The 22,204-nt window shown below is 36.1% G+C and overlaps 1 protein-coding gene across 1 annotated transcript in view; it reads left to right on the plus strand.

Moving 5' to 3' along the window:
- ANKRD13C (ankyrin repeat domain 13C) overlaps positions 1-22,204 on the plus strand; it is a 91,780-nt gene that overhangs the window by 56,888 nt on the left and 12,688 nt on the right. The window contains exons 8-11 of the mRNA XM_027536897.1: positions 6,934-7,065; positions 10,257-10,418; positions 19,997-20,076; positions 21,217-21,315. Coding sequence (XP_027392698.1) covers positions 6,934-7,065; positions 10,257-10,418; positions 19,997-20,076; positions 21,217-21,315 — 473 coding nt within the window. The remainder of the gene's footprint in view (positions 1-6,933; positions 7,066-10,256; positions 10,419-19,996; positions 20,077-21,216; positions 21,316-22,204) is intronic.

Below are 22,204 nucleotides of genomic sequence, written 5' to 3' on the forward strand. Positions count from 1 at the left end.
TTCTTTTCACTCTTAAAATGTAAAATTATATTCCTTCAAAACACCGTATCTCCATATTGGTTTTGTCTCTACAACCACCTTTGAAAAACCATGTGTACCATTATCTTGATCCATTGTTCCCTGAAAGCTCCTTGCCCTGCTGTAAACCAAAGAAACAGCTTTTATAGTATCTATGTATATCATTGATAGCACTACAGATGTTCTTAGATCAACATTTTGTTTTATCACTGTTGCTTTTATTTTGTTTTTATTTTTATTTTATGCAGGCACACATAGTTGATAACAGCAAGATTCTTTTTTTTTTTTCAGAGCAAGATTCTTAAACAGCATATTGATATGATCAAAAAGTAATTTAAATGAATTAATATTACATAGTTCTTTGACTTTTCCTCCTTCCCTCTCTTCCTTCCTTAAACATTTATCAAGGACCTAATAAAGTGCGTCTAGACACTGCTAGGTGCTATGTATGAGAGAAGGAAATGGCAACCCACTCCAGTATTCTTCCTGGAGAATCCCAGGGACAGAGGAGCCTGGTGGGCTGCTGTCTGTGGGGTCGCACAGAGTCCGACACGACTGAAGCAATTTAGCAGCAGGAGCAGAAGCAGGTGCTATGTAGTGGCATTGTATTAATAGTATACAGTTTGTCCCTTGGTATCTGCTGGGGAATGATTCTAGGAACCTTGAGGTTACCAAAATCCACAGACGCACAAGTAAATAGTTGTAAGCACTATGTAAATGCCTTGTAAATAGTTGACTGGACTTCGTGACAAGTTTAAATTTTGATTTTTGGAACTTTCTGGAATCTTTTCCTCAAATATTTTTCATCCTTGGTTGGTTGTATCTGTAGATGTGGAACCTGCAAATATGGAGGGCCAACTGTATATCAGTTACTATCATATATGAACGCAGAGTTGCAAAGAATAGCAAGGAGAGAGAACGCCTTTCTAAGTGATCAAGGTAAAGAAATAGAGAAAAACAATAGAATGGGAAAGACTAGAGATTTCTTCAAGAAAATGAGAGATACTAAGGGAACATTTAATGTAAAGACGTGTACAATAAAGAACAGAAATGGTATGGACCTAACAGACGTAGAAGATACTAAGAAGAGGTGGCAAGAATACACAGAAGAACCATACAAAAAAAACCTTAATGACCAGATAAAATCCACAATGGTGTGATCACTCACCTAGAGCTAGACATCCTGGAGTGCGAAGTCGAGTGAGTATTAAGATGCATCACTACGAACAGAGCTAGTGGAGGTGATGGAATTCCAGTTGAGCTATTTCAAATCCTAAAAGATGATGCTGTCAAAGTGCTGCACTCAGCATGCCAGCAAATCTGGAAAACTCAGCAGTGGTCACAGGACTGGAAAAGGTCAGTTTTCATTCCAATCCCAAAGAGTATGTCAAGGCTGTATATTGTCACCCTGCTTATTTAACTTATATGCAGAGTACATCATGCACAGTGCTGCGCTGGATGAAGCACAAGCTGGAATCAAGATTGCCAGGAGAAATATCAATAACCTCAGATATGTAGATGACCACCCTTATGACAGAAAGCAAAGAGGAACTAAAGAGCCTCTGGATGGAAGAGGAGAGTGAAAAGGCTGGCTTAAAACTCGACATTCAGAAAACTAAGATTATGGCATCCAGTTCTATCACGTCATGGCAAATAGATGGGGAAACAGTGGAAACAGTGACTTTATTTTCTTGGGCTCAAAAATCACTACAGATGGTGATTGCAGCTATGAAATTAAAAGATGCTTGCTGATTGGAAGAAAAGCTGTGACAAACCTAGACAGCATATTAAAAAGCAGAGACATCTCTACGGACAAAGATCCGTCTAGTCAAAGCTATAGTTTTTCCAGTAGTTGTATATGGATGTGAGAGTTGGACCATAAAGAAAACTGAACATCAAAGAATTGATGCTTTTGAAATGTGGTGTTGGAGAAGACTCTTTCTGAGAGTCCCTTGGACAGCAAGGAGATCAAACCACTGAATCCTAAAGGAGATCAATCCTGAATTTTCCTTGGAAGGACTGATGCTGAAGCTGAAGTTCGAATACTTTAGCTACCTGATGTAAAGAGCTGACTCATTTGAAAAGACCCTGATGCTGGGAAAGATTGAAGGCGGGAGGAGAAGGGGACAACAGAGAATGAGATGGTTGGATGTGAGTAAGCTCTGGGAGTTGGTGATGGACAGGGAAGCCTGGTGTGCTGCAGTCTATGGGGTTGCAAAGAAATGGACACGACTGAGCGACTGAACTGAACTGAACTGAAATATTTTGAATCTTCACCAGCAAACAGATTATGACTCGCTGAAGGTTCAGATAATGGCTAGCATTTTTTAGCAATAAAGTATATTGATATTTTTAAATTAAGGTGTGTACCTTGCTTTTTAAGCATGATGGTATTGCACACTGCACAGACTACAGAATAGTGTATATGATGGTGGTGTCACACTGATACATTGGAGCATTTAGAAAAGGAAGTAGGGTTTGGGGTTTTAGATGATGTTCATAATGAGTCCATTGCTGATATCAGTGCACTTGTTTCCACCTTCTCTTTGTATAGATTTCTCTGAAGTGTTTTCTATTAGTAATAACTCAGTTCTTAAAAATTTCATTTCCTTGTGATTTGACTTTGGCCAATAGATGTTCTTTTCCCATGTTTCTGTCTTACTCTCTTTTGTCTCTTCCTTTTTCTCCAGTTCAGTTCAATTCAGTCACTCAGTCGTGTCCGACTCTTTGTGACCCCATGAACTGCAGCATGCCAGGCCTCCCTGTCCATCACCAACTCCCAGAGCCTACCCAAACTCATGTTCATTGAGTCAGTGATGCCACCCAACCATCTTGTCCTCTGTTGTCCCCTTCTCCTCTTGCCTTCAATCTTTCCCAACATCAGGGTCTTTTCAAATAAGTCAGCTGTTCGCATCAGGTGGCCAAAGTATTGGACTTTCAGCTTCAACATCAGTCCTTCCAATGAACAGCCAGGACTGATTTCCTTTAGGATGGACTTGTTGGATCTTGCAGTCCAAGAGACTCTCAAGAGTCTTCTCCAACATCACAGTTCAAAAGCATCAATTCTTCTGTGCTCAGCTTTCATTATAGTCCAACTCTCACATCCATACATGACTACTGGAAAAACCATACCCTTGACTAGACAGACCTTTGTTGGCAAAGTGATGTCTCTGTTTTTTAATATGCTGTCTAGGTTGGTCATAACTTTCCTTCCAAGGGGTAAGCGTCTTTTAATTTCATGGCTGCAATCACCATCTGCAGTGATTTTGGAGCCCCCAAAATAAAGTCTGACACTGTTTCCTCATCTATTTCCCATGAAATGATGGGACCAGATGCCATGATCTTCATTTTCTGAATATTGAGCTTTAAGCCAACTTTTTCACTTTCCTCTTTCACTTGCGTCAAGAGGCTCTTTCTCTGCTTACTTCTTGAATATTGATAGGCCCTTGATGTTGTTCTCATTTTTACAAATTGCCAGAATATCCCCACAGCTCTCACTACCTCTTATTAGCTGATAATTCACGAGTATTTATTTCTAACTCAAATCTTCTGAGTGGGGACCTATTTAAATGCCTACTGGGTATCATATGTGTCTCTTAAGTACCTCAAAATCCAGTTTGTTGAAGACTTAACTCATTATTTTCCCTCCAGGTGCCTGTTCTCCCATTTTCTTTCTTTTGGTGATTAACATCATTTTCTGTTCCATGAGAAAGCTTGGAATTTTTTGGACCTTTTTTCTTGGACTCTCAGGTTTCCTAATTAGAGAACATGTGTGGTTATTCTTGTCTCCCTAATGCGTTATGGGTGCATGCATGCTGAATTGCTTCAGTCTTGTCCGACTCTGTGCGACCGCATGGACAGCAGCCCACCAGGCTCCTCTGTCCACGGGGTTCTCCAGGTGATAATACTGGAGTGGGTTGCCATTTCCCTCTCCAGATGCCCTATAATTATCCCTTTTTTTTATTGATGCTGTTATTGCCATAATTTAGATACTATTTCAGCTGGAGTGTCACAAATGTCTCATAAATGATCTTCCTGGCCCCCTTCTTGCCTGCTTCTAAATTATCTCACATAGTGGAGATAGGTTGAATATTGAAAACAAATTCATGAAACTTGTCTTCCTTAAAGACACTGTAAAAGTTCCCTATTGCCAAGAAGAATGACATCCAAATTCCTCCTCATGGGATGCTTCCTTCAGGACGTGGCTTTTGCTGACTTTCCCATGTTTGCCTTACCTTGTTATCATAGCTACCCTCATGCTGAACTCTTTGCAGTTTTTTCCAGGCTGTTTAGTATTTCATTCCTTTGTTCATGTTGTTTCCACTTCCAGGAATACACTTCTTACACTCTCACCCTGAGGGATACCTATTTAGTGTTGTTGCTTCCTCCCCTCCTGGGTGACCATTCTTTTCTTGATGCTCCACTAAATCTGGTACTGTAGAGCTTCTAGTGCTATTTCCTTTTTTTCTTTTAGTCTATATGGCATTCTTCTTTTTGTGGGGGCTAAGCTCCTCAAAGGTATGGGGGTCTTTTAGTTGTGTTCTCTGGTACTTAATACAGCATCAGTGCATTCTAAGCCAGAGTTTGCCAAACTCTTTCTGTAAGGGAGAGAGTCAATATTTTAGATATTTAAATGTATTTTTAGGGTCATATGGTCTCTGTCACAGCTACTCACCTCTGCTGTTATTAACGTAAAAGTCACCTTAGACAATATATTAATGAATGAGTGTGGCTGTGTTCTAATAAAATTTTACTTATAAAAACAAGTGGTGCACTGGATTTGACTGCTTTTCATATTCTGCTGACCCTTTTTCTAGACTCTCAGAAATGTACTAAATAATTTGAATTCTTGTGTCTTAAATAACAATAGGATAGCTAACGAGGCAATGGATGAGTTAGAAAGATGATACTAAAAGAGAAGCCAGAGATTAAGGCTAGTGGTGTAAATATTAGCTGATGTATTTAGGGTATATGCGTGTGTATTTTATGTCTAAAAGAATATAGAAAAGCTAGATAGTAAGCAGTAATTCTTATGGCAGGGAATACTTGTTTTTCACCAATATGTATTTATAAGTACTAACTGTTCATTAAATGTTTGCTGAATGAATGTAATTAATAACAGGTCATTTTCAGTGATGTGGTTAGGAGATAGTGTACAATTTATAGAAGAGTTCTGTATCAAATGTTTTTTGCGGGTTTCCCTCATGGCTCACTGCTAAAGAATCCGCCTGCCAGTGCAAGAGAGAGACATGGGTGTGATCCTTGGTTCGGAAGATCCCACATGTCAAGAAGCAGCTGCGCCTGTGTGCTCCAGCTGTTGAGCCTGCACTCTGAGCCTGTGTTCTGTGATGCGAGAAGCCACTGCAATGACACTGTGCTCCACAACTAGAGAGTAGCCCCCTCCCCTACACTAGAGAAGAGCCCGTGCAGCGACAAAGACCCAGCACAGCCAAAAATAAACCCATACGTAAAAGTATATAAAAAAAGTTTCTTTGAAATGGGATGTTTGAAACTTAAAGCAAATTTCTTCATAGGTAGTGTTATATATAGTGTTGTTCCCAAGCTAATACATAAAATCCTAATTTATAACATATTTGCATCATGAGGATTAATAGTTCTATACAATCTATGCCAGCCAAAATTTTGCAGTTGTGTTCAGAATTAGTTTGGGTTACCAGGAATACATTTTCATCTGTTATACAGCCTTAGCATTAATGTCAAGATTTTCCATTCCTCACTTGCAAGGGTGAAGGAAATCTGGGTGAAAGTTTGGTGGTGAGGAATAGAAAATAGGCCTCTTGGGAATCTAGAAATCAGGAAATATGGAAGATAGAGCCTCTAGTTATTGTAAACCCTATGGATGGTTCTCACTCTCCACTAAGGCTCTGGGTTCTTCTTTTTTTCCTCCTTCTCTCGTTTGGATTCTGTGGTCCTAAGTATCAGGGAAACTCTCTTAGCCTGTTAAGAGAATAGAACCTCATTTATTACCTACTCAGTTACTCTTCTTACTTGGTCATTTAGTTATGTTTCTATACATGAAACAAGTGCAAAGCTTTTTCTTTTAAAAAATATTTTTTGATCAATTATTATATGCCAGCACTGGGGAATACATTGAAGCAAGGCTGCTAATTGAGTTTGGAAATCATGGGATGATATTTATGGATTCCTTTTCTTTCTTTGATGAGTATAGAGAAGATCCTATACTCCTTTCCTTTCTTTCCTTCCTGCCCTTCCCTTTCTTCCTTCCACTTAAAACTACTGGGAAAGGGGCTCAAATGGTAGCAGTGGGTCTTCAGGTTAAAAAAACTAAAGTAAGATTCATCTGTATTTAAAGAAAACAAAACCTTTGTGTAGGGATTTTGTCTCAGACCTGTCTACTTAATTCTTAAATCTTCTGTAATTATGTACTCTGTATTTATGTAATGTGTAATCTAGTATTATTTCCATTATATATTTCTGTGATGGGTAAACTATTATTATTTTCATTACAAAGTACATTTTTCATGTGTCCTGTATTTTTAGATTCATAATTAGTTATAATTCTAACTTATTTAGATGAAAGTGAAAGTCACTCAGTCATGTCTGACTCTTTGCAACCCCATGGACTATCCAGTCCATGGAATTCTCTAGGCCAGAATACTGGAGTGGGTAGCCTTTCCCTTCTACAGGGGATCTTCCCAACACAGGGATCCAACCCAGGTCTCCCGCATTGCATATGGATTCTTTACCAGCTGAGCCACAAGGGAAGCCCAACTTATTTAGATATACGAAGTTTAAACTTCTGTAATTGTTTTTAGAATCGGTCCTTTTTGCTTTTTGAAATTTGTAACATTTTAATTGTTGATATTTTCATTTGTGGCACTAATTACCTTTAAAAACTTAGTTTCTTATATCTACCTTTTGCCTCCACCTCAGGAATCAGAGATGGAAACAGAAGAAGAGGTTGACATTTTAATGAGTAGCGATATTTACTCTGCAACCTTATCAACCAAATCAATTTCTTTCACGCGTGCCCAAACTGGATGGCTTTTTCGGGAAGATAAAACAGTATGTGCAAATCGAGATTTTTCACTTTAAAAACTGTTCAGTATTTAATATTGCCAAAATAATGTGATGGAAACGCATGTAGAACGAGTAGCTTAATTGTCAAGTCATGTATTCTTTTCTCCTTGAATCCAAATAGGGAATTATAATGGTTGGTTACAGAGTTGGAAGATCATCTTACAGAAGCCAGGAGAGAAAGCTTAGTTCATTTGAATTTTATGTTGAAAAATATTCTTGTTGTTAGTTGCCTTGTTGTTAAATAGGAAACGATGTCTTCACATGGTTCTGTTATATTTCTAATGCTTTTATTTTAAAAAGACCGTAAAGAATCTACACTGTTAAATTCATTTCCCTGAACCTTTTTTCTACTTTTCAACTTTAAAACTATTTACTTACCCATTATCTATTCCTGAGTATTCCATATATTTGACTAAGGCTAAATAAGCTTAAATTTCTACAGTACTTGTTTAATTAAATCTCAGTGGAGGTTTCTCCATTAGTAAATTGTAAATTCTTTCCATAATTCTTATTTCATCTGCTCAAAATATACTCACGCATTTTTTAGTTGGATGTATGAAGAAGCATTTTATAAAATTTTAAAGAATAAATAACATTGGATAAGGGCCAAGATTTTATGAATTTATCTTTTATTACACGCAACAGAAATATATCCTTATTATAAAGACAAAAGTAAATTAGTCAGGGTTCTCTGAGAAACAGAATCAATAGGAGATCTATATCTATCTGTATATGTGTATATATCTGTGTGTATACACACACACACACACACACACACACACAGAAGGAGAGAAGGGTGAGGAAGAGGTTGATTTACTTTAAGGAAGTAGCTTGTGTGAATGTAGGACCTGGTAAGTCTGAGATTTGTAGTACAGTCCAGCAGGCTGAAAATTCAGGAAAGAGTTGTATGGTTTTGAGCCTGAAATCTATAGATCAGAATCTCAGGCAAGGTTTCTGTGTTGCAGTCTTGAGGCAGAATTGCTTTTCCTTTGGGAAACCTTAGTCTTTGCTCTTCAGGCCTGCATTTGATTGAAAACAGCCTTTCCACTGTATGAGGGTAATCTGCTTTACTCCAAGTCTACAGATTTAAATTTCAACCAATCTAAAAAATGCCGTCTTGAAATTCCTCAGCAGTCCAGTAATTAGGACCTGTTTTCATCACCATGGCCTGGCTTCAGTCCCTTCTTGGAGAACTGAGATCCTGCAAGCTGTGTGGTGCACCCCTCCAAAACCCCATGTCGGCTTTGTAGCAACATCTCGACTGGTGGTGTTTGAACAGTTGGGCATCATAGTCTAGCCAAATTGACATAAAATTAACTACCACACAATCTTACATATAAAGCTGAGAAATCCCTCTTGACTACAGCTTATAGTCCCAGAGTCTTTTGCAGAAGATTATCCAGCTGTATATCTTCCTGACTTTTCTTATACTTTATATACATTGTTGTTCAGTTGCTCAGTCGTGTCCAACTCATTGTACATTGATATATATCTATAATAATCAATGTATCTCAATGTATATTGATTTATATCTATAATAATATTTAGTTATTGATACAAATATTTATTTTTTCAAAAAGTGTCATTGCATTGTATCTATTATTTTGCAACTCCCCCCTCCACCCAATTTTTAGTATGTCTTAGAATTACTGTATTCTTCTTAGCTACTGCATTGTATTCCATAGTATGGATATATTGTAATTTATTTACTCAGTCTCTTATTTTTGGATGTTTAGGTGGATACGCATTTTTGTCCAGTTTTCTCCCAGTATAAATGATGTTACATTTACCATCCTTTTATATCCCTTTGCATTGTCTTTTATAGCTAGCAAGAAATGGAATGGTTGTATTATAAGAAATATACATTTAAATATTTTTATTGATATGACTTGTTTTTTATTTATTTTTAATAAATGCTTTTTCATTATAAGATTTCCAAAATTGATCATTATCACCTGAATGTTTCCCAACCACAGAAAAATTCTCACTTTGAGATCTAGGTTCATCAATTTTCATCTCTAAGCCTGTTTGGCAACGAGTAACATGATAGGATTTCCAGATGTGAGATCCTATACTGCAATCTATTTGTTGGCCTGAGTCTTATTTGTCTGTACTCTGTTCTTCTGGACAGCATTAGAAGGATCACTTCAAGAGAAGATAAAAATTGAAGCTGCTGTTCATCTAGTACTACTGCTAAGCAGCTCAAAGCTCTTGAAGAGTGTCTAGGTGATCTTCTTAAATCTTTGACAGGTAAGGAGGGAGTCAGTAATTGCTTATAGTTCCCATTTTGTAGGTAGAAACAGGTGCAGAATGCCTTCCTTTCTAATGATTGGTAAGGAAGCCACAAAGCAAGGTAGAAACAGAAGCCACTCTAAACACTTAGTTTTGGAATGCCAGAAAGCAGCAGCAAGAGAAGTGATTTGCATACAGGTAGAAATGGGAAGCCTGTTTTCAGTAAGTTACTGATCATGTTGTTTGAGGTAAGGTATTTCAAACTCTGACCACCTGTGGGTCTGAAAAAAGTGAAGGTTAATGTTGAAGGAGGACTCTTCTTGATGTCCTTTTATTCCATTTGAGTTCCCCATTCTCAATCCATAATATAAATATAAACTGTACTAGTGAGCAAGACTGCTTGGTTGTTCTCTTTTTGTTGAAAGAAGCAAGCAACTGTATCTTGTAAGTTTGGGCCTGCTAGAGGATATTGGAATGGGTTATTAATTTTAGTTGTACTAGAAGTTTTTATGTGACTTAGTTTATTTTTTCTTATTCTAGTTTTTATTTCTATCTATAAAATGGGAACATTAATTATCCCTGACCCCTCCTTATAACTCATGATATTTGATTATTAGCTAAATTAAGTTTTCTGTAGCTTTGTGCTACTTATAAAGGAATACTATGTGCTGTTTTTACTTAGTCTTAATTCATTGGAGATTAACTACCTGCATTTTATGTGTTTAAAAATTTTCCTTTACAAATTGAAAATGTGTAATGTTATGTATTTTTTAGCTTAATAGAATGTGTAAGATAATTTGATAATTTTAAGTACCAGAGGAATATTTATTTTCATCTAAATGTTACATGTTTATGGAGAAACTGTATATTTTACTTTGAAACTTTAAAAAAAAATCTAAGGTAAACTTTGTTTTATTATTTTGAAATATTTGATTTCGTTTTAGGAAAGGGTAGGAAACTTTTTGGCCGACTTTTATCTGGTGAATGGACTTGTTTTAGAATCAAGAAAAAGAAGAGAACATCTCAGTGAAGAAGACATTCTTCGAAATAAGGCCATTATGGAGAGTTTGAGTAAAGGTGGAAACATAATGGAACAGAATTTTGAGGTATAATTTTACTTTTCTTAATGTATAATGTTCTAAGGGAGGGGGTAGACTTCAGTCCTGGCATTCAGTGAGTTTATTTAAATATGCTCGTAGGTTTTCTTTACCATGTATCACCTTTCATTTTTCTGTGATGGTCTGGTGAGTTTTTTGTGAATCTGTTGTTGGTTTTTGAGTCTTCACTAATAAATAGATTAAAGTCATTTTGTAAACATGAAACCAAAGCATGATCCCTTTGCATATATTTTTTTCTACTTCATCAACTGAAACCTGCTGCTGCTTTGAAGGCCTTGCTAACAATCTGCCTACTTTATGAAGTCATTTTTAGCCAATACCATCTGATAAATTTTGTATTCAGTATGTATTTATTGAAAACACACTACCTGCAAAGAATTGTGTGACAGTTAGGAAAGGGGAGGGAAATCAAGGAAATGCTTAGGTACAAGACACGATAACTTGTGTCTGCAATCTTATTTCCTTAGTAACATGAATTGGATGGGTTCTTAATGGTTTTTTATTTTAACAATTTTAGATGTTAAAACTGGAAAATAAAAGATTCCCAAAGATTAACATTTTATGACATTTTTTATAGCAGTGTTTTCAAATTGTAGAATTTGAATCCACTCTAGTGGATTATGAATTCAGTTTAGTAGGCTATTATGACTCCTGCTTTTTTTTTTAAGTAGAATCTAAATTCAGATAATAAAAGCTAGAGCACATAGTGTGTGTGTGTGCTCAGTCGCTCAGTCATGTCCAACTCTGTGACCTTATGGACTTGTACCCCGCCAGGCTCCTCAGTCCATGGGATTCTCCAGACAAGAATACTGGAGAATACTGCCATATTTCCTCCTCCAAGAGATCTTCCTGTCCCAAGGATCAAATCCTTGTCTCTTGCATCTCCAGTTGGGTCCTTATTACGTTTTGAATCAGTAGTGTCAGGGGTGTGTATGTATGTTGTGTTTATGTGCATATGTGTCCCTGCGGGGTTATAGTGTAAAACGTCAGTCACAGTCACGAAAAGCTTAAAGGCTACTATGAAGAGACTTGAATTCCTTAAATGTTTAGTCTCTCCCTTGCGGTGTTGTGCCAAATTACGTTTTCAGTTCAGTTCAGTCGCTCAGTCGTGTCCAACTCTTTGCAATCCCATGAACTGCAGCACGCCAGGCCTCCCTGTCCATCACCAACTCCCGGAGTTTACCCAAACTCATGTCCAGTGAGTCGGTGATGCCATCTAACCATCTCATCCTCTATCATCCCCTTCTCCTCCTGCCTTCAGTCTTTCCAACATCAGGGTCTTTTCAAATGAGTCAGCTCTTCACATCAGGTGGCCAAAGTATTGGAGTTTCAGCTTCAACATCAGTTCTTTCAATGAACACCCAGGACTGATCTCCTTTGGATGGACTACTTGGATCTCCTTGCAGTCCAAAGGACTCTCAAGAGTCTTCTCCAACACCACAGTTTAAAAGCATCAATTCTTCTGTGCTCAGCTTTCTTTATAGTCCAACTCTCACATCCATACATGACTACTGGAAAAACCATAACCTTGATTAGATGGACCTTGGTTGGCAAAGTAATGTCTCTGCTTTTTAATATGCTGTCTAGGTTGGTCATAACTTTCCTTCCCAGGAGTAAGTGTCTTTTAATTTCATGACTGTAATCACCATCTGCAGTGATTTGGAGCCCCCAAAAATAAAGTCAGCCACCGTTTCCACTGTTTCCCCATCTGTTTGCCATGAAGTGATGGGACCGGATGCCATGATCTTAGTTTTCTGAATGTTGAGCTTTAAGCCAACTTTTTCACTCTCCTCTTTCACTTTCATCAAGAGGCTTTTTAGTTCCTCTTCACTTTTTGCCATAGGGTGGTGTCATCTGCATATCTCAGGTGACTGATATTTCTCCCAGCAGTCTTGATTCCAGCTTGTGCTTCCTCTAGCCCAGTGTTTCTCACGATGTACTCTGCATACAAGTTAAATAAGCAGGGTGACAATATACAGCCTTGATGTACTCTTTTTCCTATTTGGAACCAGTGTATTCTTCCATGTCCAGTTCTAACTGTTGCTTCCTGACCAGTATACAGGTTTCTCAGAGGCAGGTCACGTGGTCTGGTATTCCCATCTCTTGAAGAATTTTCCAGTTTATTGTGATCCACACAATCAAAGGCTTCGCCATAGTCAATAAAGCAGTAATAGATGTTTTTCTGGAACTCTCTTGGTTTTACGATGATCCAGTGAATGCTGCCAATTTGATCTCTGGTTCCTCTGCCTTTTCTAAAACTAGTTTGAACATCTGGAAGTTCATGGTTCACTTATTGCTGAAGCCTGGCTTGGAGAATTTTGAGCATTACTTTACTAGCGTATGAGATGAGTGCAATTGTGCAGTAATTTGAGCACTCTTTGGCACTGCCTTTCTTTGGGATTGGAATGAAAACTGGCCTTTTCTAGTCCTGTGGCCACTGCTGAGTTTTCCAAATTTGCTGACCTATTGAGTGCAGCACTTTCACAGCATCATCTTTCAGGATTTGAAATAGCTCAACTGGAATTCCATCACCTCCACTAGCTTTGTTTGTAGTGATACTTTCTAAGGCCCACTTGACCTCAAATTCCAGGATGTCTGGCTCTAGGTGAGTGATCACACCATCATGATTATCTGGGTCGTGAAGATCTTTTTTGGACAGTTCTTCTGTGTATTCTTGCCACCTCTTCTTAATACCTTCTGCTTCTGTTAGGTCCATACCATTTCTGTCTTTTATTGTACCCATCTTTGCATTAAATGTTCCCTTGGTATATCTAATTTTCTTGATGAGATCTCTAGTCTTTCCTATTCTATTGTTTTCCTCTATTTCTTTGCATTGATCCCTGGGGAAGGCTTTCTTATCTCTCCTTGCTATTCTTTGGAACTCTGCATTCAAACAGGTAGATCTTTACTTTTCTCCTTTGCTTTTCGCTTCTCTTCTTTTCACAGCTTTTTGTAAGGCCTCCTCAGCCATTTTGCTTTTGTTTTGCATTTCTTTTTCTTGGGGATGGTCTTGATCCCTGTCTCCTGTACAGTGTCACGAATCCGTCCATAGTTCATCAGGAACTCTGTCTATCAGATGTAGTCCCTTAAATCTATTTCTCACTTCCACTGTATAATGGATAAGGGATTTGATTTAGGTCATACCTGAATGGTCTAGTGGTTTTCCCCACTTTTTTCAATTTAAGTCTGAATTTGGCAGTAAAGGGTTCATGATCTGAGCCACAGTCAGCTCCGGGGTCTTATTTTTGCTGACTATATAGAGCTTCTCCATCTTTGGCTGCAAAGAATATAATCAGTCTGATTTTTGGTGTTGACCATCTGGTGATGTCCATGTGTAGAGTCTTCTCTTGTGTTAGGGATAGACAAACTTTGTAGAATAGTATGCCAGGTTTCAATTAATTCATGGTAATATTATGTTTGTTTGGAAAATTATTTTAATGTTAAAAAGTTTATATATTGAGCAAATCAGCCATTGTTTAATGAGTACAGGATGTAAAAGTACTTAAGAATCCACATTAAATGTTTAAGTTAAAATATGATCAGACCAGTTTAGTATGATCCTGTTCTCTTCCTGCCAGATCCTCTTTGTAGTCCTCATTTTTCTTTTGTCCTTGGGATAGAGCCTCACTAGACTTTATTTTCCAGATACCTCCTGGTATTTACTGATCTCTTGATCAGTAGGAGTTGTAGGATGTGTTATGTTCAGCTAATAGGAGATGAATTGAGAGAGGGAATGATGAGCTTAATCTTTGACAAAGCCACTACCCTTTTTCATTGTTAAAGAGCCAAAAAAGCCATTTCTTTGGACCTACATTGTTATTTATTGTTACAGTTCTTTTTAAAAAGATGACATTGTTGTGCTTATTGCTTATAGGTATTAACTGCTACCTTTGTTTAATTTTGGCAGGAAACCATTTTGAGATATGTACACAAGTTATTTTCTTTAGGGTGGAATTTGTAACTATGCAGTTGAATTGTTAAAGGGGTCTTTAATTGACATTTTAATCAAATACAGTTTTACACATTGAAATTAAAACTTAGTTTAATCCCAGATGCCTATATAATAGAACAAAATAGTGCGAGTTAAATAATTAAGCTTTTGACTTCTAATTAGGAATCAAAGGAAATGGTTCCTGGGTATTGGGTGAAGTATTTTTTCATATATTATCTCATTTAGTTATTAATTATTACAATGACCTACTGAGATTGAAAGCAGGAGGAGAAGGGGACGACAGAGGATGGGATGGTTGGATGGCATCACTGACTCAATGGATATGAGTTTGAGTAAGCTCTGGGAGTTGGTGATGGACAGATAAGCCTGTCGTGCTGCAGTCCATGGGGTTGCAGAGTCAGACACGACCGAGCAACTGAACTGAACTGAACTGAGATGACTATCATTGTGCAATTTTATAGAAAGGAGAGTGAAGTTAAAAAAAAATAATATATCTGAAATCATAAAGCTATAAGTAGCAGTGATGGGTTTTGATTCTAGGACCGATCCCCAGGTTCTTCTTGTTTTAAGTATATTGCTTCCCAGTCTGCCTTTGTTATAGTCTCTTCTTTGTGTGTATCCACATATTTAACTCATCTTAGCAATTCTTTCAGAATATTGTGAAATTGAACCTAGAAAAGGAATAAGGGAAGTTTGCTATTGAAAAGTGTACTAAAAATTAGTATTGTGTTTTTTTTCAGTGATGTGTCTAAAACATTAGTAAAAAACATGTTTTTGAAAAAAAAAAAAAAAACATGTTTTTGGCTTCAGAGCATTATTGAAATTTTTGCAAGCCTAGAAAACATATATGACTAGTTTTACTATGATTGTTTTCAAAAGACATGAAAATATTGTATATATACATATATATATATATATTTTTTTTTTTTTTTTTCATTTTTGGGTGGCATTGCATGGCTTGTGGATCTTAGTTCCCTACACAGGGATTGAACCTGAGCCCTCTGCAGTGAAAGCGTGGTGTTGTAACTACTGTGTTGCTAGGGAATTCCCCAAAATACTATATTTTAAAGCCACATTTTAGTAAAATTTTATTTCTTAAAAATAAATATACTAGTCTTTTTCAGAATGAATTTATGTTCTTTATTCTAAATAATTAGCTTTTGAGTTTCTTCTCTTTTTATAGCCAAATATTTGTTTTAGTTTCTATAAGAAATAGCTTATAGGTAGCATTTAGGAGAAATTGCTGTTTAACTAGTTTTGCCATGCCTACTTCTTCTTCCCCCCTCCTTTCCAGACATAGTTCTAATATTTAGTATATATTTTTAACAGTATTTTTTATAATAAAATTTAAGTGCTCAGAAATTCTTAAGTCATGGCTACTTGCTCCTATACTTTTGGTGCTGCTTTCCACTTTGTTCTACCCAATTGGAGGAAGCAATGTCATATTTATCCCTTAGACAGTCATTGATAAAAGTATTAATTGTATGCCAGCTAGCTATATATATATAGAGAGAATATTGAGTTAACCTCTGTTAGTGGTTATATATTTTTAATATATAAACTCAAAATAGGAACACATAGACATAAAATACGTGAATGCCTTAAACTTCCAGAAATCTTTGCAACATAAAATACTAGAATATAGCAAATCTAGCAATAAATTAAAACTCTTTTTTTATGCTTTAAGAAAAACAGGCATTAGAAGTTTGCATTTAATTATGTAGGAAAGGTTTGATGTCATTTCAGTTACAGACCCTATTGACTTGGGGAAATAACAGAAAGCCATCAGGTGTCCTGTGGCAGCCTTCATGTCTTCCTGTTTCATTAAATAGTGATAACTGCGTGGAGGGAACACTGACAGATTCAACTGCAAGTATCAGTATATAACAAAGGGCAAGTTAGAATAAACATAAACTAAGACAGAGCTTATTAAAATGTAACAACTGATTTTCATAATGATGAGGTAAAGTGCTCAGTAAAAGGTTAAGTTAGATTCATTACAGTCTCTACTAAGATGGGGGATGTATAATACATAGTTTAGAAAGAGTTCTACTGGAAATAGTAGAAACTGCTTAGAGAAGTTTATTACCTGAAAAATTATATGACATGCTACATTAATCATGCCAGGAAGTATATAAAATACTAGTTATAGCCAAATATATATGCAAGTATTAAATATATATATAGGTATTAAATAGACTGGGGCCTCAGTGGTAAAGAATCTGCCTGCAATGTAGGAAATGCAGGTTGGATCCCTGGGTTGGGAAGATCCCCTGAAGGAGGGTGTGGCAACCCACTCCAGCCTGGAGAATCCCATAGACCCAGGAGTCTGTTGTGCTACAGTCCCATGGGGCTGCAAAGAGTTGGACACAGCTGAGCGACTAATACTTTTCACTCTTTTCATGATGTTAGTTTGGCTGACTATAAGAGATTCAAAATACATTAACTTAAACAAGACAGGAGTTTATTTTTTTTCTTACGTAAAAATCTGAGTTTGTATGGTTTCATTGCTCTATGTGTTCATCTCAGACCTATCCTTTTTTTTTTTTTTTCCCCCTGTCTTATCAATATTTCTTTAGCATTTTAGGATCTAGCTCTCATCCACATGGTATACGATGCTTTATTACCTACTTAGTATCCCAACAATTAGGAATACCAATTCCTAATAGTAATTAGGAAGGAAGGGCCATGCCTGTTCTGTTTGAGAACCCAGCCAGAAGTTGCACACATCACTGCTCAAATCCCATTAGTTAGAACTTAGTTACATGATTACACTTAGCTGTCTGTAAAGATGGCTAGAAAAGAAGTCTTATCTAGAAAGTAATGTGTCCAGTCAAAAATTGGTGGGAAGGTTCTTTTACAACAAAGAATAGGAGAATAGATTATTGATTGAGTAGACATCTAGTATTCTCTAATGTCTCTTTGTTAGATACATAACTGATGCTTCAGTTACCACATAAATACTAGTAACTCTCACCCAATATATACCTTCAATTCTGACCTGACTTTTAATCACCAGATCTATAGTGTTTTCCTTCCTCCACATGGATAAACATAGGTATCTAAAATTTAGTATGTTTAAATCTGATAGGACAATTTTTTTCCTTCTCTGTCTTAAGTGGTACCACCATTATCTGCTACCATGACCTAAGTCAGCACCCTGACATTTGTCCTTGAACTTCTTAACTTTTCTTACCTCTGTGTCTATAATTGATCACAAAATCCTAAAGATCTCATGAATCTCTCTTCTTCCACTTTGAAATAGCTCCCCTTATCATTTCTCATTTGAATTAGAGATAGCTTCCTAACTTACTGCTACCAGAATGAGCTCTCTGCAATAGATTGAACTATGTAAAGCCTTGATAACTAAAATGTATAGAATATTTACTATTTGTTAGGCACTGTTTTAAGTATTTTAGGTTAACTATCCAGTTATATCCTTACAACAACCCTGAGAGGTTATAGTTAACTAAACTTGAGACAAAAGAGTTTGAATAATTTTCCAAAGTCAGCTAGTAATTGGCAAAGCCAGAATTTAGTCAGGCTGGCTCCAGTGTTTGTGTTCTAAAAGCGGCATAATATTGCTCAAAATATTTGTCCATTGCTTTTTGAGTAAAATACAACCTACTTACTGCATAAAACCCTTTGAAACTACATTTCCTCTTCTGTCTTGCCCTTTTACCCTGTATCTTGCTGTTTAGACACACCACGCTTGTAGTTTTCCTATTACAGAATGCATGTTCTCACCATGGTTTGTTCTTCAGTGTCCTTCAATTGGTTATTTTGTTCTCTTTCTTTCAGACTTCTCCACTAGGAACCAGCCTTGCTCGCACATCTTTTTGGCTGCCTGCCCCAGCCTGGGTCAGGCAGATCTCTGTGCTCTTTATGCCATCCTCGTGATCTCTCTATCGTAATAACCATCACCCTGGATTATAATTATTCACTTCCTGTGTATCTCTTTATAAGCTTCTCAAGGGCAGAATGTTGTCTTTCAACTGCCTGATGCTCAAAAAACTATTAGTTTCCTTTCGTCCCACATTCTTCGGCTGTTACTCAGAGATCATCAATGATTTCTAGCCAACAAAATTTATGGCCAGTTTTTCAGGCTTCTTTAAAGTCTTTGTGTTTTGGTACTGAAACAGTCTTTTCACTTCCATGATACCTTGGTACTCTGTTTTTTTTCTTATTGATTAATATCTCCTTTAATTTTAAACACTTTTAAAGTCTCCTTTCTGTCCTTTTAAAGGCTCCTTTCTGTCCTCTTCCTGCATTCCCCATCCCACCACCCCCAATCTGTGTGATTTTTAGGACTCAGTCATCAGTCCTGTTTTCTTACTTTTTATTTAGTCAGAGAATTCTTAACATTATTTCTAAATATGATTTCCTTCCTTCCTTCTCTTTTTGTAACTGCCCTCTAGGAACTTCCCAGTATAAAATACTCATTATTATTTACTGAATCCTTTCAAAATACCAAGCACTAACCCTTTCTATACATTATCTCATTGAATTTTTAACTATGGGGTGATGGTCATATTTCCATTTTGCAGGTGAGTTAAATTGACAGTTACATAAAGTTACTCGTCCCAGTTCACACAACTGCTAGCTAGTGGAGCTGGGTGGGATTCTGGCTCATTTTTGTGTCTTCAGAATCCTTGGTTTAACATGCTGCCTATTAACATCTTAAACTCATTATATCCAAAACCATACTTCTCTGAATGGAACCTCTCCCAGTGGTACTGTTTTTTGTTGTTGTCATTTATAGCGGTCTTTCACTTGTTACCCTTTTGCTGTATATAGTTTGTCTTGTACATTTTTCCTTAGCAATTTCTACTCTACTCCCTTATTTCTTTCTTGCCAGTTTATCCTATAGTGATCCAGATTCTTAGTTAACAAAGACAAGGGGTAAGTTTTAAACCTGATATGACCCTTACCACTCTTGTTGATATTCCTTTTGAACTTTCCTCCCTAGTTCAAGTCAACCTAGTATTTTCATTATTAATTCTCCCTGTCCAAAATATTCTTTTTCTTTTCTTTTAAATTGGAGTGTTAATCTTCTAATCTCAATTTATTGTCTGTAGAAGACTGCCCTGTTTTCTGAACCCTTGTATTACCCAGATTTTTGTAAGCACATTTTGTCTTTAATCATTTAATATTTTGTATTCCTGATTAATTGTTCATGTTTGTATATGTTTTTTCTTTCCAGCTCTGAACTGTGAGCCTCATGAAGTCAGGATTAGTTTTTATACTTCTCTGTAGTTCCCATGTTCAGCGTCTGGCATAATGTCAGAAAGATTTTAGGTGATTAAAGCATTGAATGAATGGATTTTACCTCTTTTATACTTTTCTTTTTGAGATTTTAAAAATAATATTAATAATAAATATTACTGATGGAGCTTATGTCATCATGGAACTATCTCCGAATAACCTCTTAAAGCATTATATTGATGATATTAAGGAGATTGTAATTTCTTATATGTTTTAACTTTATATTTTTTAAAATATGATAATTTTCTTTTCTCTCTCCCTCTTGGTCTCTTTTTTGTCTCTATTCCCCCCTCCTCTTTCTCCCTCTCTCTCTCCCCCTTACTCTTTCTTTCTTTTTTTTTTTTGGCAGCCGATTCGAAGACAGTCCCTTACCCCTCCTCCTCAGAACACTATTACATGGGAAGAGTATATATCTGCTGAAAATGGAAAGTAAGTGTTGGTTTTGTTGTGTTTATGTATTTTTTGGTTTATAGAAAAAAAGTTTTGTAAAAAAATTTTTTACAGAGAATTAGTAGTATAGTTTTGTCTGAAGCACTTCTTTTTTCTTTTAAAAATGTGGATGAAGTATGATGAGGGAGAAGCACCCCTAATTACATTCTCTCTTTCGAGTAAAATGTAGAGCCGCAGTTCTACATCCCTCTTGCCAGTTTATATACTCCCCAAAACCCATACAACATTATTCCAAGGAAATAGAATATGAAGACTGCCTAGTGAAACTGCTTGTTTGAGTTTTTTCACTGTAAGATGAACTTTATATTCTCTTATTATCCAGTCTTTTGCAGGGTGTTTAAGGCCACTCATTGTTTATCTGCTTTTTACCTTTCCATGTCATCATCCCTTTGTTTCAGCCTCTGCCAGACTACTTCTTATTGTCCTTACCCAAGACAATTGCTTAATGTTATATTGCTTATAATTAGTAAAGTACATAGTACATAGTTTGTAGCCAGTAAATGTTGATTGAATAAAAGAATGATGAATGAATATTTTGAATGAAGAAATAAATAAATTTTTCTAGCTGACCATATCAAAGAAAGGACTGTCTTTCATAGAAAATGTTCTTTTGTTGGAGAAGAAATATTACTTACCCTCATGCTTAGGAAGAAGTTGTCTTCTTTTTAATGTTGAAAGGTTTGTAGTATACTTTTTTAATTTCTATAAAATGTCTCCTTCGATAATTAATATAAAATTCTTTATTCTTTACCTTGCTTCTTATTGATCAGTGCTGAGAACCATAGATAGTAAAAAGAGATTGAATTGAATAAATGATTTAAAAGATATGGAATGATATTTTTTAAGTTTGTTTTTTTCTAGGATTTTGCTTTGTTACTAAAAATAGTGATTATTAAAATTATATTCAGTGTAAAATAACTTTTTATACCTTGTTATTTTCCTTGTTACCCTTGTCTCAATTGTTATACATGTCTCGTTCTCTTTTAGCATAATTTTATTTCTATGCTCAGAGTAAGAAAAGTTGAAATATTAATGAATGTCACTGGAAGATGACAGATTCTTCTTAGGATGATGATAGAGCATGGAAAAAATTTCCTAGTATTTTCTTTTTCAATTTAGAGCTCCTCATCTGGGTAGAGAACTGGTGTGCAAAGAAAGTAAGAAAACGTTTAAAGCCACGATAGCCATGAGCCAGGAATTTCCCTTGGGAATTGAATCGTAAGTTTGTTACTAACTGCACAAGTTTATGAAAGAAACTATTAAAATCTTAAGGCTATAATTATATTTGCATCTGAGTGGTGGATTTGAGGCTTTTGAAATGTAAAATAGCCTTTGCTTTGGCAGTGTCTACACCCTTCTAGCAATTTTCCAGCTCTCAAAATATTAACATTTTAGTTATTTCAACTAAAAATTTTGAATAATTTTTTTAAATTATAAAAATAATACATGAATACATGCTTATTATAGAAAATCTAACAGTATGGAAGTTTATAGACTAAACATGGCAGTTTTCTTTGACCTTTCTAATAGTTGAGTTGACAGGTAAATAACTAATATATTTTTGTCTAAATTTTGCTCTGTGTTTTTTTAGCATTTTTTGTAAAAATGGGGGAATAGTCTGCATTTTATTCTATTTCCTCTTTTCTCTTAAAAGTGAGTGAGTTATCTTGGAGTTCTTAAAATAATTACATTGTCTTTTTTTTTCTTTCCTTGGTATTTTTATGGTATTAATTTATTGCCATTTATTTTGTTATCCTCCTACTGATAAACATTTTAATTATTTGTAGTTTGTCACCATTATAAACAATACTCCCATGAATATCTTGAATATATTCTTCCAAACCTGTATTCATCAGTTGCTCATTAAAAAAAAAAAACAGTTTGGAGAGATGTGTGGAATGGGAAGTGGGTGTCTAGAGACGATTCTGACAGAACTGTAAATTCAGGCTTCTCACTAAAGCCAGGGACGGGTTGAAGCCCTAGGCTTTCCTTCCTAGATCCTTCTACTTCCAGTCTGACCTAATACATTAAAAAAAAAAATTCTGGAAGAGAGCAGGACCCCTATTTTTCTACAGATTCTATACACATCCTGTACTCCTCAATAGCC

This window comes from Bos indicus x Bos taurus, chromosome 3 (genome assembly GCF_003369695.1).
Source record: "Bos indicus x Bos taurus breed Angus x Brahman F1 hybrid chromosome 3, Bos_hybrid_MaternalHap_v2.0, whole genome shotgun sequence".
NCBI classification, from domain to species: domain Eukaryota; kingdom Metazoa; phylum Chordata; class Mammalia; order Artiodactyla; family Bovidae; genus Bos; species Bos indicus x Bos taurus.